We start from the raw sequence: 16089 nt of genomic DNA, 5'->3' as shown, positions 1-16089 counted from the left end.
CAACTGCCATGCAAAAGGTCGCCGGTTCGATCTTAGCTCAGAGCGGGTTGGGTGGTGTAGGGCCATGGGTGTTACACAGGCCTGGGTAACCTCACTGTTCAAAAAAAATCATTCAACACCTCATTGGATGAAAAATACAGACCAGTCTCTCTCTCCTTCTATATATTGTCAAAACACTACAAAGGGCTGCTTTCAACTAAATTTCCAGATTTTTAACTCACATCAAACTGCCTGAAGGATATTGGTTTGGAAAAAAAAACATCACCAACTGCTCAATCATCTGCTTACATCACCTTTCCTGCAACTCCACACATTCAAGACAATTTCTCAATCCAGCTGGGATAATCATTCTGAATGATGATTCTGAATGAATCTGAATGGTGATTCTGGATGATCAGTTGTCCTTCAAAGAGGAGATTGCTAACAAAGCTCCAACATCTAGATCTGCACTTTTTAACGACAGAAAAATCAGACTCTTCTTAACAGATCATGCTGCACAACTTTTGATGCAAACTCTTGTCATTTCAAGGCTGGACTCTAACAGTGCTCTTCTTGCTGGATTCCCATCCTGCACCCTTAATCCTCTACAGATGATCCAGAATGCTGCAGCTTATCTGGTCTTCAATGAGAGCCCATGTAACTCCTCTCTTTATCTCTCTGCATTGGTTACCGCTCGAGGCTCATATCAAGTTCAAATCACTGGCACTGCACAGCCTCTTACCTCCAACTACTGCTGAAGGTCTACATCCCCTCCAGAAGCCTCTAATCTGGGAGTGAGTGAAGGCTAAAAATCACTTTAAAAAAAACCTTTTCATTGTCATGCTGGAGGAATGTTTTCCCATTACTAACTAAATGTAAATGTAAGACTCTCAAATGTAAGATTCTCAGTCTCAAATAATGAAATAAAATAATAAACAAAATAACATTAATCCATGCACAAAAATTGTGTGCTATTTTGTGCAGCAGTGGCTTTCTTTGAACATTACATGTGCTTATTGCAACCAAGTTAATTAATGGTTTTTAACCCTCATAGCAGATAAATCCTTCAGTTTGTGTCTGAAATGTATTATGTCTGGTGCCCTCCATGGCAACTGCTCATTGGAAGACAGTAAAACTTTGCTTTTTGCATTAGCTTGCTCATACTCTCTGCTGCTCTCTGCCCCCTTTCTCCTTGCTCACGGACACTGCACCGCCACGCCATAGGGTCGCAAAGAACTTTCCATGCAATCTCTTAAAGTTTAGGAACCTCCAAAACCACAATAAACTTCTGCAAACCGACTCTCAGCAGAGTCTGTCACCCCAGTAATCCAGGACAACTTCCACTCAAGCAAGTGAATCCCAAAAATATCACTGTAACTGATTCACCAACCATACAGGAACGTTGTGTTTTGTCGAGGCCAGTTGGCGAAGAAAACTCAAACAAATGTTGTCTCTTGCTGATCTGGTGCATCTTAATGTTAAGCGGTTAAAGATAAGCCAAATCTCTGCTTTTGTGGTTTCTCAGGTGTGATTCTAAGATCTATTAATAAAAGGTAAAATTATTTTGGGACGGCTGTTCCCAAAAAAACTCAATTTGCACAAGCACCAGAATTGAGAACCACTGCTCTGAGGTACTCAAAATAACAAACTATCCTACTCAAAATTAACTGCCTTTCTAAAGTTACTTCTCTACTTCAGTATATCAAGTACATGCAGCTTGTTAGAGTCGCAACATAAAAGAAAAATGAACCAACAAAATAGCCTGAATGCAAATTATTTATTATAGAATATAACTCATAGAACAATTAATAAAAGCAACAAACAAATGTCTATGGATAATAATGAAGATAAAGAACTTAGGATATAATCACAACAACATGTTAACTACATGATATAAGTAATGCAAAACAAAACCTTAAAGTTAAAGAGTCGATGAAATGGCAGGTCTTTACATAAGGACTCCTGAGTAGCCACAGCATCCTGTGAAAGCTAACACAACTTTTATATACACATTGATGAGTAATGCAGGCATCCAATCAGGATTTACCTGGGATTTACTTTGGGATCATCACAGTGTATTAATATTGTAAAACTTAATACCTGTCGCTCTGCCTAAATCATAAAATATTCATCAAGTTTGTATTCTACTCAAAAAAGTAAATGTAGTAAACTAGAAAGAATCTTGAACCTAAAAGTAAAGAAAATTTACTAATAAAAGCTGCAACACAGGACAACTGAATTGGCTTTCTAAACTTGAGGCCCTGATATACTGCAAACGAACCGTCTTGGAGCTTCACCTTGTTTGATGTGCGGAGTCTTTTCAGTGATTTGTTTCTCATTCAGGAAGTCAGACAGAAAACATCATCCAAAACAACACTAGCTACAAGAATACACTGAAGAGTGGAGTACAAATGTATCCGTACCTGTACAATCACTTGCAAAGAGATTTTAAGCCACTGAGATGCTGTTTGCCAGATGTTTATGAAACTGTTCTTCTCTCAGCCGCCATCACTGTGTTTACGGTTAACGTGAGGAGCGCAACACATTTACAACCCCACCTACTGCTGTGTAGGAGTGTACAGAATACCATCACTCAGCCTTTTCAAACATTGTTCAGACATGCAACATCCTGTGCACATGAGAAAATGTTTTGCAGCATTCATGTCTTGTGTGCAACTTTTTGTCCATGTGTTTGTTAAGCTGCCCCTAATGAGTGAAACTCTGTAGACACTGATCAGATCGGTACAGTTTCTCTCCAGTGTGAATCCTTTTCTGTTTTCAGATGTGTTAACTGATTAAACCTTGTCACAGTGTGAACACTTGTACCGTCTCTCCAGTGTGAATCGTCTGGTGCAGTTTCAATTTTGGAGCTGTAATAAAAGTCTTTTCACACTCACGTCGTCGCGATTTTCAATAATTGAAAATCCGGCAACCGCAATAATCAAACTCTTGGGAACAACTGTGGTCGGAACCAAAGTTCACAGGTCTGTGTTCACTGAACTCCTCTCAAGCAGCGGACCACTTCATTCTGATTGCTTGCAGCCGAACCGCATCATATGTCATACCATAAAGTTGACTTGATTTCAACTCTCCTCGACACCCACACAGGAGAAGACGCACTGTGCGGTTCCTTGACGCCAGTTCTCATTAATAATTAATGACTTCTGGCTACTTTGATGCTCTCGCTGCTTTCGGTTTGTGATCGCTCCTCAGTTTGTGAAGGTTTCCCTGCGCTGTCGCTCCACCTCGCTCCCTTTTCCCGCTCCTCAGTTTGTGATCGTTCCTCAGTTTGTAAAGGCTTCCCCGCGTTGTCGCTCCACCCCGCCTCCCTTCCCCCCTCTTCAATTTGTGATCGCTTCCCCACGTTGTCCCCCCCATCCCCCCCCACCGGGGGCCCCGTCAGTGATCCCTGCAGGGGGGCCTCCGCAACTTGCGCTACGCTACTGGTCCTTATGTGTTTATTAAGGTCTGAGGAGTTGCTGAAATTCATCCCACACTGAAGCTGCGGTTACACTAGAGTTTGAGCATGCAAAATTCTGTTGTTCGGAGCTGCGAAAAGGGGCGGGATTAAACAAGATGTAACGTACAGTCAGATAAAATTACGTATCGATTTTATAAAGGGGTTTAAAAAAAAATTTCCTCTGCGTAGGTTTATGACTCTTGGTGCCACAAAGTCTGAGCCTGTGTGACACCACTTATCTAGAGGTAAGCCAAAGATGGTTGCCAAAACTTCAAAAAACATTCAAAGACATTTACATTTTACATAATATTTCTGTTAATAACACATTCCACAGTCTGTATTTTTCATCGAACATATGGAAAGGACACTAAAGGACTCCATCTAACGCATCAGAGAGAATACTCGCAAAAAGAGAGAAAAAACATCTTTCTAAAGGTAATTATGTTATGCATTAAAGCTGTGCCCCTTATCAAAAAGGTGTTTTCTTTGCAATTTTAATGGTCCTGAATAGTTGTGTGGAACTGAGGTAGATTTGCCATTCTTTAATCTAAACTCTCTATTTCCTCGCTTTTCTGTTTCTTTCTGTTTATTATAGGTTCCATAGATCCCTATATAGCCTATCTATATTCAGTTTACTTTTGTTCTATGTTTGATGTTATGTTTGTGCGTTTGTTCGTTACATGTCAGACTAGTCAATAAATCCCATTATAATCAAATAGATTGTATTGTTTGCCTCACATAAAAAGTCACTAAAATGATTGATTCCTTTGCTAAAAGCTGTTATTAAGTTAATCAAACTCATAAATGATTAATCTACTTCACAAGGAGTAGTAATAATTTGCTTTCTAAATAAACAGATCATCACAGAGTCCACTCAGACAAGCAGGTGAGGTCTGGTTATATTTACTTCATCAAATTAACAATAAGTTAATCCAGAATATTAAGGATGAATAATAATATGTTGTTATTGATAATTGATATTCATAATCTGAGAGTCTGCTTGAACGAGCGAGCGGAATTGTGTTATATATCCGTTTAGCCAAATTGACAGTAGGTTAAACCGCAATAAAAATATTTAATAATAACTTGTTATTATTGATCGTTAATATTCATAAACTGAGCTAATTTCGCTACAAAGATGATTAGATATTTAAAAAAGTGAGCGATTGGTCCATATTTTAAATTTCTGTCTAGAGAGGTCATGTTTTGATCTTTGATTGGTCTCACACAGTCAAGTGATGCAATTTCTCAGGTAAGAGTTCACCAAGATTGAACTTTGCAAGGCAGTGAACTACGAAACTTGACGCAAGAACTTGCATTTTCGGTCTTATGCATTTGCACGCGTATAAATGGAAGTCTATGGGGAAAAAATTCAAGTTTGACCGCGGCTTAAGTGTAAGTGAATGGTTTTTCTCCAGTGTGGTTCATCATGTGTTTATTAAGGTGTGACGATTGGCTAAAACTCTTCCCACACTGAGTGCAAGTGAATGGTTTCTCTCCAGTGTGGATCCTCATGTGTAGATTAAAGTGTGATAATATGCTAAAACTCTTCTCACACTAAGTTCATGTGAATGGTCTTTCTCCACTGTGGATCCTCATGTGTCGATTAAGGGAGGATGAGCAGGTAAAACTCTTACTACACTGAGCGCAAGTGAAGGATTTCTTTCCAGTGTGGATCTTCATGTGATTATAAAGACTTGATGAGCGGCTGAAACTCTTCCCACACTGAGAGCAAGTGTATGGTTTCTTTCCAGTGTGCATCATCATGTGTTGATTAAGCTGTGATGATTGGTTGAAACTCTTCCCACACTGAGCGCAAGTGAAGGATTTCTTTCCAGTGTGGATCTTCATGTGTGTATTAAGACTTGATGATTGGTTGAAACTCTTTCCACACTGAGGGCATATGAATGGTTTCTCTCCAGTGTGGATCCTCATGTGAATTGTAAGACTGCCTTGTAATCCAAAACTCTTTCCACACTGAGGACATGTGAATGGTTTCTCTCCAGTGTGGATTACCATGTGATTATTAAGGTTTGATAATTTGTTAAAACCCCTCCCACACTGAGTGCATGTGAATAGTTTCTCTCCAGTGTGGATCCTCATGTGAATTGTAAGACTGCCTTGTAATCCAAAACTCTTTCCACACTGAGGGCATGTGAATGGTTTCTCTCCAGTGTGGGTCATCATGTGATTATTAAGGTTTGATGATTTGTTGAAACCCCTCCCACACTGAGTGCATGTGAATAGTTTCTCTCCAGTGTGGATCCTCATGTGATTTATAAGACTATATTGTAATCTAAAACTCTTTTCACACTGAGGGCATGTGAATGGTTTCTCTCCAGTGTGGATCTTCATGTGATTTTTAAGGTGTGATGATTGGTTGAAACTCCTCCCACACTGAGTGCATGTGAAGGGTTTCTCTCCTGTGTGGATCCTCATGTGATTTGTAAGATTATATTGTAATCCAAAACTCTTTCCACACTGAGGGCATGTGAATGGTTTCTCTCCAGTGTGGATCTTCATGTGATTATTAAAGTTTGATGATTGGTTGAATTTCCTCCCACACTGAGTGCAAGTGAATAGTTTCTTTCCAGTGTGGATCTTTATGTGATTTGTAAGACTATTTTGTAATTCAAAACTCTTCCCACACTGAGTGCATGTGAATGGTTTCTCTCCAGTGTGGATCCTCATGTGATTCTTAAGTTTGGTTTTGTTTGCCAAACTCTTCCCACACTGAGTGCAGGTGAAACGATTCTTGTCTCTCCTCTTCAAAATACCATCAGTCTGTAAATGAGTTTTGTCCTCAATTTTGGCATGATGTTTCTCCTCCTTACTCCTCTCATACTCTTCAATTAGGTCTGAAATAAAAAAAATCATTAGTTTTCATTGAGTCTTAAAAACTCTCATTGAAAGCTGAAAAGTTAGAAGACACTAGAAACATTGGCTACACACACTAACTTTTATGCACATTAAATGTAAAATAAATCAGATATTTTGTTTGGTCCATTAATGTGTACCCATTTAAGCAGATTTCATTCAATTCATCTTTATTTATCTAGTGCTTTTACATTGACTTATAGTAAATGGGCTCTATGCACAAACTCTGCTGACATGTTTCCGGTAGACTATCAGTCAGGCTCTTCCGCATAGCGAAATCTGATGGCGGTGGATGTCCAGCATCTGGAACATCATTACTGTTCAGTTCCAGAAGCCACGATAGTTGATTAATACACCAGATCTGGCTGACAATCTCTGTGAAGAGGTGGAGTGTCTGAAAGGAGACTGCTATGATGCTGCTTTTGGTGGTAATATAAGGTTCTAAAGGTACAGTTAAAAAATTATGTACAAGAATATAACCCAGATAAAAGTAGTAACAAGTTGCAATTGTATTTTATATTAACTAATACATCTGCCGGGTGAAGCAACAAGCTGGACAGTCATCATCTCTTTCTATTACAGCAAGCATCAACCTGATTTACACAATGGCTTGCCTTCTGCCCATCAGTAAAAGCTTAAACTAAAGATTAAAGAGTAGATAATGAAGCTAAATTTATTCATGTAAAAAAAATATATAAACACAAACTAAACATAATTTCTATGTTGTTGACAGCAACAATATAAAGTTGTCAATATAATAAACATTCATTTTCAATGCATTATAGTAAACATGTAAACATAAATAACAGAACAATTTGAGTGAACATTTGCTCTGCACTAATGCAAACATAAAAAACTTTAGATACTTGAACTGCACTAATGTACATATGCAGCGTTTATGGTGTAGAATTATGCGAGGGTTACCTTCATCAAATGTACCCTCTCCGCCTTCTACCAAAAATCAGGCAGGCAACTTCTGTCAGACCCCCTGTAGATGCTCAATGCAAAATGCATTTGTTTCAATTAGCAAAAATGTAACGAATGTGATACCACCTCCAACTAATTTTCAACAAGGAAAACACAAAACTATGTAAATATAAGTAACTAGACATTTGCACTGCAGTTATACAAAAAAAATACATTAAGACATTTCCGCTGCAGCATAAATATAAATGTATTTTTTTGACACGTGTAAAAATGACACAATTTTAAACAGAGTAGTTCCGGTGAGCCCGGCCGACCTGTCATATCTCCTTCTGGACGGCCTGAAGATACAAATGCTGACTTTGAGAGGATAAAGGCGGACATTCTCTGCTCCTTAAGTGCGGACATATCATCTGTAAAAAGAGTTGAAGAATGCAGTGGCCGAAGATTTTGATGCTCTTAAATCTGAACTACAGGCTATGAGAACCGAAATCACGAATAATGCCACCGCTGTGCGTTCTGAAATTGACCAAATAAAAGAGAACATTAGGGATGTCGAGGGAGGACTCTCCACTTGGTCAGACGAGATGGTCACTCTCCAGGCAACGGTAACTAAACTCACAAGACATGTCGGCGACTTAAAAGAAAAATGTGAAGATATGGAAGGGTGCATGAGAAGGGGAAATATTTGCATTACGGCAATCCCCGAGCTCCTGGGATCAAGTTCAACTACAGCGGTATCCAAACTGCTAAAAGAAGTGCTTCAAATGGACAGAGATGTCAAAATTGACAGCTCACATCGTAGCCTTGTTCCAAGGAGGCCAGGGGACAAGCCTCGTACCATAAACACAAAGTTACAATTACGATGGAGATGCCATGGAGATCTTACGAAAAGCCAGAGAACGTACACGGCTCATTTACAACGGTAATCAAATCACCATCTTTCCGGATTACACCGCCAATGTTGCAAGGGCAAGAGCAGCCTTTACTGATGTCAGGAGAGCTCTTTGGTGGTGACAGGACGTGCGAAATGGACAGCTTTTCTTGGCCAGGTTTCGAATTTCACTCAATGGAGAAGAAAAGCAGTTTCAGATTGCGACCGAGGCAATGGATTATGTGAAAAAGAAAATCATATCTGACAATCAATCTAATAGTTGACACTCATTCTACCTGAGGATTACAACACTTAACGATGAGTATCCTGCCTTCAAACTTATTTGGTAATAATCCGCTCCTGACTCCTTACGTTGGATTTGACTGATTATTACAATTGATTTCCCTGAGGTATTTGTTTTCTTCTATGGAATGAACTGATTAGCTAACTTTATACAGCAGTTTATACGCTTGGAAAAACACGTCTGTTTATGAAGCTGTTAATTTTAAGTTTCAAAAATTATGGTTCTGTAGGAGTCTGTGTGGAGATTATTCATGTAACATATTGTAACCTGCATTCTGGAGATAAACATTCCATTTAACATTCCACGAAAACGATCTGGGTTCGCCAGGACAATAAAATCACTTTTGGTGACATAAAGTCTGGCTTAGAAATCCCTGGTGACATGTTAACAAGTCTGGGAGACTTCACAGAACCACTCTCTGCCGACTTCAAAAAAACATGACAGATAAGATAAGAGAAGAAAAAAAAACCTCTTTAGCCAACGTTCTGCTCACAGTCAAGACATTCCTCAAAAAAGAACCCAAATCTCTTGTTTTATTACATTTAACTTTTGTAATGTGTACAATCCCTGATATAGACTATACACATTTATACTTTCAGGCCTTTTTAAAAGCATCAATGATGTAAAGGTATGGGAACTATGTTGATGTACTTTTAATGTTGATGTACTTGTAGAGTGTTTGGTGTCAATAGAATGCCCTGGACATTTTACAACACATGATGCATAGAGCATGATAATAACAGGAATGGCCTGCATTTTTTTATGCCCTGAATTAAAAACCGTCCTTAGGCTGCAGGAGGACCCAAAATTTGCATACAAACAGCCTAGAGACAAAGAGAGGTTTCGCGCTAAAAACTTTGTCCTAAAATCATTGGTCGAGAAGGCTGAACGGGTCGTCACGTGACCCGCAGGTATAACTCATTCTGCCCCCCAACATCTGGGCAGAAGCAGAAAAAAACCCTCGGATAAACTTCTCCGCAGAGGACCTTCTTCTGTCCCCGTTTCTTTGTTTTCCGACTTTTGAACTCAGTTTAATCTCGCGCCTCGTGGGACCATTCAACTTGGACCAAGCTGAACAGGACACACAAACTCCTACTGAATCTCTGACGTCCCCCGCGCATCAACCAAAGCTCGCACGACACAAGAGAAAGTAAATGCAAGTTTATTTTTCATATGCGTTTTAAGCTGTGCCCCTTTTTAAGGTGTTTATGATCAACTGGTGGTTCTCGTTATATGTGGTTGAACTGAGCGAAATTTGTCATTCTGTACCTAATTTCTGCATTTCCTCACTTTTATGTCTCTTTCGGTTTTATTATATGTTCCATATATCCGTTTATAGCCTATTTAGAATTAGTATGCGTTTGTCTGTTATATGTTATGCCCATATATTCCTATACTCAGTTTACGTTTGTTTGATATGTATTAGATTAGTCAATAAACCTTATTATAATCGCATTGGATTGTTTTTGTTTGCCTCACAGAAAAAGGTCACTGAAATGATAGATCTTTTGCTACCGGCTGCTATTTAAGTTAATCAAAACTTAAGAATGATTAAGCTACCTCACAAGGAGTAGTAAGTATTCCCTTTCTAAATAAATATATCCGTACGGAGTCCGCTCGGATGAGCGGCGAGGTCTGGGTATATTTATTTGGTCAAATTAACAATAAGTTAATGCAGAATATTAATGATTAACAATAATTCGTTATTGTTGATAATTAATATTCATAATCTGAGAGTCCGCTTGGCCGAGCGGCGGGATCAGATACAATTATGTATTTGTTTAACCCAATTGACCAAAGGTTGAACCTGAATGTTAATATTTAATAATAACTCGTTGTTAGGGTCAGTAACAAAACAGGTTTAAAAATCTTTTACAAAGTTGATTTAAAAGCATCCGTTAGATATTTTAAAATGTACAGATTGTATTCATGTTGATTTTATGTCATTAAAAATAACATTTACACCATTTTTTACAAACATTAAGACTGAATCCAACTGAAAATGTCAAATGGTGTAACTGCCAAACATTGTGAAATATTAAATAATTTACTCCTTCTAGATGATATGCAAGTGTACACACTGAAATAAATACTTCATTTTAAAATACCACAATAACATTTATCCCAGATAGCAGGCAGTAATCGGCCCGAGCTCGGCTGCCCTCCGGCGCCTCCGGCTCCGACTCGGCATCGGCGAGTGTTATCCGGGCCGAGTGCGGCCCGCAGCTCGCTCGCGCACATGCGGTTGTGATGCGGCTGTAAAGCACTGGCCCGATTCCGGTCAACCATATGGCAACCGATTAAGGCTGATGGCAACCGATTAAGTTCTTATTTTATCTAGTAATCTGTTAGCTCCACGTTTAATGATAATTTGAGAAAATATTCATGGTACGATAGCAAAAAAAAAAAAAAAAGAATATTTAGTGTGGATGGTCGCAATGTTTAGACGCAAACAAAACAATATTATTTATAAATAGATTATACATGTCATCTAGAGAAAAACTATGTAAAATTCGCTTAATTTTGAGATAGCACGCTCCTGTGCTGACTGTTTTTGTTTTAAAGCAGAAGTTGGTTTCATAATAAACACATGCGTGACTAAACTCATGATCCACACTCCAATCCAGACGGTGGCGGTAATGCTCCAAAAAGCTGTTTGTCAACCACCATGGCACGAAGATCACAAGAAGAAAAAGTTTGGTTTTTTTAAAGACTTCACGTGGATCCCGGTCAGAAAGGTAAGCTTTTTACTGCTTGTGTACTGTATAATTAGCGAATTTAGAGCTTAAAACATTTCCACGGTGTTTGGTTGTAACAGCGTTTAGTAATTTAAAACAGTTTGATACGAAATGTAACTTGCTTTAAGAAACACGACTGGAGCTAATGTATGCTAACGCTAACAGTTACAAACAGCCTGAAAGTTCATTTTCCTTTAACACAATGTTAGATTGTAACGTGTGTAGTAACTGAAAACTATTTTAATTATTTTAAAGAAACATGAAACGAATTTGTGTGTATGCTAACTTTGCGTTAAAGAAAGTTTCTGTAGACGAATCCATTAACTATCTTGGCAAAACGTGTTTTTTTCCTGATTTAACATTATAAAGTACCGTGGATGTTGAAAAAAATCATTGTACAGGCGTTTACTTATCCAACAGTATTAATTCTGTGATTGTGTAAATAAAAACTAATCGTTTTGGATTAATAAAATATTATTGTTTATCTTGTTTTTGCAGTTAGTCACGAAAAGTGATCGAAACTCGACGGTTTACTATTCTCTTTAAATTATCCAAGAGAAATATATTACTATGCACTTTAATTCATATGTGTTAGCCTATGTGAATCAATTATATCTTATGTTCAAGCTGTAATGGTCAGTTAATGTAAAACTGAACGTCTTAAAGCAGATTTTGATGTTTTTTTTGTTTGTTTTTTATGTTATTGACAGTGATAAATTCTGATTTAAATGAATGGGTAACAATATTTGTTGGTTAAGTCTTATTGTTCTTGTTTAACAAAGGTTAGTGAGATCATTTTGCAGCACATCACGACCAAAGAAGTCAATGGCACACTCTTTTGAACGTGAATAGGCATGCTATAGTTGTGTGCTAAAAGTCCATTATAAGCTGTAAACTGCTGATACATTTTCAACATAGATTGAGCTTTTCAGACATTACATTACTAATTGCTTCACAAACAGCTGAAATGGTTTATTGTTATTGGCTATCATCATCAAACATTTTTCACAATGGTAGGTTAATCTTCATGGGTACAGAATAATGCATGTGCTTGGCCATCTTACAAATCTATGTCTCAGATTCATAAGGCTGTCACTCTGCATGAATCTCCGAATAAATCTTGTGCAACCTTCTGTGTACTGATTATTTACACTATATAGGTATTATATGCATTAATTAACTTTGATAGTATTTCAGGATTTTAACTTTTCTTTACTGGAGGTTAACAATGTGATGTTTTATTATAGATGCATATGAGGAAGCTCGACTAAAACATCCACATGCAACTGTGATTTCTGACTGGTAGACAGATGAGGACGATGATTGCCTGTCATACATCTCAAGACAGAACAGGTTTGTTTGCAATTATTTTAAACACATACTGTCAACATTATGTCATTGATCTATTACAACCTGTGAGTTTTAACCTGGCACTATACTAAAGTGATGTTTTGTTTTGTAAATGTATCTGATTAAGGGACAGTATGGACACATCTATACCATGATGAAGAAAAATTACTTGGAACAAAGAGGCTGGATAAAAGGCAGGTATGAAGATTTCAGAAATCAATGCAGCACCACAAGTACCATCACCATCAATGACTATGGCAGAAATCTTAAGACCACCATGAAGATGCACAGATACTGTACATTCCAGTACACCAGGCGTGTCCAAACTACGGCCCGCGGGCCATCTGCAGCCCGCGAGGCTTTTTATAAATATCAATAGAATCTGGCCCGCTATACAAAAATGAACGTAATTCAATAAATAACCACCGGGTTTCGCTATTACATGCATTCAATTAAGCAGCAGTTCTTGTTATGATCTATCTATCTATCTATATCTATCTATCTGTCTATCTGTCTGTCTGTCTGTCTGTCTGTCTGTCTGTCTACACACAGTTGAAGTCTGAATTATTAGCCCCTCATTGATGTATTTCTTCTTTTTTAAATATTTCCCAAATGATGTTGGAGAAAGACTTGTTTTATTTCGGCTAGAATAAAAAGCGGTTTAAATTTTTTTATGAACCATTTTAAGGTAAAAATTATTAGCCCCTTAAGTCTTCAGAACAAACCATTGTTATAAAATAACTTGCCTAATTACCTTGACTAGTTAACTTGATTAACCTAGTTAAGCCTTTAAATGTCACTTTAAGCTGTATAGAAGTGTCTTAAAAATATCTAGTCAAATATTATTTACTGTCATCATGGCAAAGATAAAATAAATCAGTTATTAGAAATGAGTTACTAAAACTAATATGTTTAGAAATGTGTGGAAAAAAATGTTTAACTCTCTGTTAAACAGAAATTGGGGAAAAAATAAACGGTGGCTAATAATTTAGGGGGGCTAACAATTCTGACTTCAACTGCATTTATATATATATATATATATATATATATATATATATATATATATATATATATATATATATATATATATATGTATATATGTGTGTGTGTGTGTGTGTGTGTGTGTCTGTGTGATGTATGTAAAATTTGGCCCGCGACGTTTGTTTTTTTGCATCTGGCCCTCGGCCCAAAATGTTTGGACACTCCTGCACTACACCTATGAACATTTACAGTCTTTGTTCTAGTGCAGTTTGAGATAAAGACATAACTTATTGCATCTCGTGATGTCTTTGTAAGAATTGAAGACATCACTAAATTTGTTAAGGTTTAATGCAGCTAGAAAATAAAGATCAACTAGAGAATATCAGCAGTGTCTAACCCACTGTTGTATTTACAGAAGTTGTATGAGAATAAGCTACAGGTTGATTTATACTAATCTGTTATTTTTCTTTTTTAGCACGACTGACTGAAGTTTTAAAATCATGCAACGTCATAAAGCAGCAGCTGGGCCTGATTCTCACAAAACCAAAACAGACGTGATGAAATTCCAGATGTAAACACATTTGACCTTCCTTTGGTCAATTTGATTTGGAAAAGCTTGAAAATCAACTAAAGGAGCAGCCTGAACAAATGAAGAAACTGGTAAGTTCAAGCTCTTGCTAATTTCAAAGTGTTTTAAGTTTATTTGTTTTTTTTTATTGTTTTTTTTGCTTCGTAGGTAGCCTACTTTTTTCCTAATTTTTTCTTTTTTTTTACATTAGTACTTGTTCACTACTAATTATCTGTTTATCTTTTAATCACAGATGGAGTGAGGACAAATGTCCATACCACACCACTGATAAAGAAGTGGAAAAATGCATTACAAGGTAGCTACAACTTGCCCGTGACAGGGATGGAGGAAGAAAGAAGAGAAAGCTAATGTGTCAAATGTCTACATCACTATTTTGTTTTATTTTTTAAACAACATTTTAAGTGTATTAGGATGTTCCCTGATACTTGAACAATTTGTTTCTTTCATTTGCATTTATTTATATATATATATATATATATATATATATATATATATATATATATATATATATATATATATGTATATGTATATATATGTGTGTATGTGTGTGTGTGTATATATGTATGGTATGTAGGTATGTATGTATGTGTGTGCGCCAAATTCTGAAGAAACATCTTGATACATTTTTAATAAACGTAATACAAATAAAATTATAAATATAAAATTGCACAAGACGTGTATATATATGAAATGTATAATCATCTCACTCATGTCTTGCTGTTTGTGCAATTGATTTTGTTCAAGTTTATTTAAAAATAAGTTTGACTTTATACTTCTGCAATTATATATATATATATATATATATATATATATATATATATATATATATATATATATATATATATATATATATATATATATATATTTGTTTGTTTAAAATTATTTTAATGTTTTATTAAAAAATGTTTCAAGATGTTTCTTCAGAATTCTGCAGTACTTTTTACAAGTTTGACTTGGATATTTTACGGATTGTCATTGGTATTTTTAAGATGTTTCTTGCTATATCTTAAATTGGTTTCTATATTAAGGTTTATATAAAATTTAGCTGTTTGTACAAATTTTTAATTCAAGTCTATTGGGAAAACAGGGTTGTTTTAAAAACATCTGTGTTTGTGTGTAATTTTTAGATTTTTTGTTTAAATCTTTCTGTGTCTTTAATGTGTTGTTTTATTGTTGTTTTTATATTGATATTCTTGTGCACTACAAAATTATTTATAAAATTTTAGTACTATTTTTTTCTTGCAATTAATAAACGTTTAACATTTATTTATTTTGTCATTTGTCTGATTATTTTCGTTACAGAATGTGTATGCAGTTTGCACTTTATTCAAAGGTTAAACACAGTGCTTACACTTTGTGTTTACATTATAGCCTGTGTTTGCTGTTGTATAAATTCAAATGGTTGTAATACCATATATTAAGTACCAATGTAATACCAAAAGGTTTTATAAGGTGTATAAATACGGAGTCGCGCCAGCTCCGGGCCGCAGCGCACATTACCCTCGCGCCGATTCCGGCGCGGATGCGCAGCGTCGGCTCGCTTACGGCCGCCGCATCTGGCCCGCTTGATTCGGGCCGGAATCGGGCAGTGAGTCCACAGGCATCCGGCCCGAGTCCGGCAGCCGGAGTTGGGCCGAGGGGTAAGTCTTCGGCAGGCGACAATCTAGCCGGAACTGGCCTGAGTGTATTTTGCTATCTGGGATTTTATTCGCATTATCTCTAAATGTACATTTTAATGATTTTAATACACTAAACTGGGTGTTTTAATTTTAATTTCACATTATTTCCATGTACATAATTATATTTTTATGTAAAATACTGGTTACACTAATTGACAAAAAACAGTTACACCACCTGACAGTGTTGCTTCTACAGCCAAAGATTTTGAAATTGACAATTAAAATCAATTCAAATTAAGAATGATAGTCAACAATTTCAGCTGAAGTGATTTTAATTTGTTTTAATGTTAACCAAAATGTCTGGCAAAAAGAAATCATCATGGCGCATGAACGG

General features: G+C 36.6%; 3 protein-coding genes and 1 long non-coding RNA gene across 5 annotated transcripts in view; 1 reads left to right on the top strand and 3 right to left on the bottom strand.

Moving 5' to 3' along the window:
• Positions 1-16089, bottom strand: part of LOC141381800 (uncharacterized) — an 887475-nt gene that overhangs the window by 344671 nt on the left and 526715 nt on the right. The gene's annotated exons all lie outside the window — the stretch shown is intronic.
• Positions 1-16089, bottom strand: part of LOC137489694 (uncharacterized) — a 247946-nt gene that overhangs the window by 142515 nt on the left and 89342 nt on the right. The window lies entirely within an intron of this gene.
• LOC137491443 (uncharacterized) overlaps positions 1740-16089 on the bottom strand; it is a 180319-nt gene continuing 165969 nt past the window's right edge. The window contains exon 2 of one of the 2 annotated variants that reach the window (XM_088650061.1): positions 1740-6136. In XM_088650061.1, the coding sequence (XP_088506187.1) occupies positions 5003-6130 (1128 nt within the window). In that variant the 5' untranslated portion in view covers positions 6131-6136 and the 3' untranslated portion in view covers positions 1740-5002. Of the gene's footprint in view, positions 6298-16089 lie in introns of both variants that reach the window. The other variant, XM_087249674.2, reaches the window with a different exon arrangement.
• On the top strand, positions 11101-15342 carry LOC148682282 (uncharacterized). The gene is made up of 6 exons (XR_015942836.1): positions 11101-11156; positions 12404-12509; positions 12634-12704; positions 13963-14147; positions 14309-14512; positions 14989-15342. It is a non-coding gene; the product is annotated as an uncharacterized LOC148682282 (long non-coding RNA).

Source organism: Danio rerio, chromosome 4 (assembly GCF_052040795.2).
Source record: "Danio rerio strain M-AB ecotype USA chromosome 4, GRCz13ab, whole genome shotgun sequence".
NCBI lineage: Eukaryota > Metazoa > Chordata > Actinopteri > Cypriniformes > Danionidae > Danio > Danio rerio.
The sequence above is the reverse complement of the archived record's forward strand: the minus strand, read 5'-3'. Positions and strand labels throughout refer to the sequence as shown.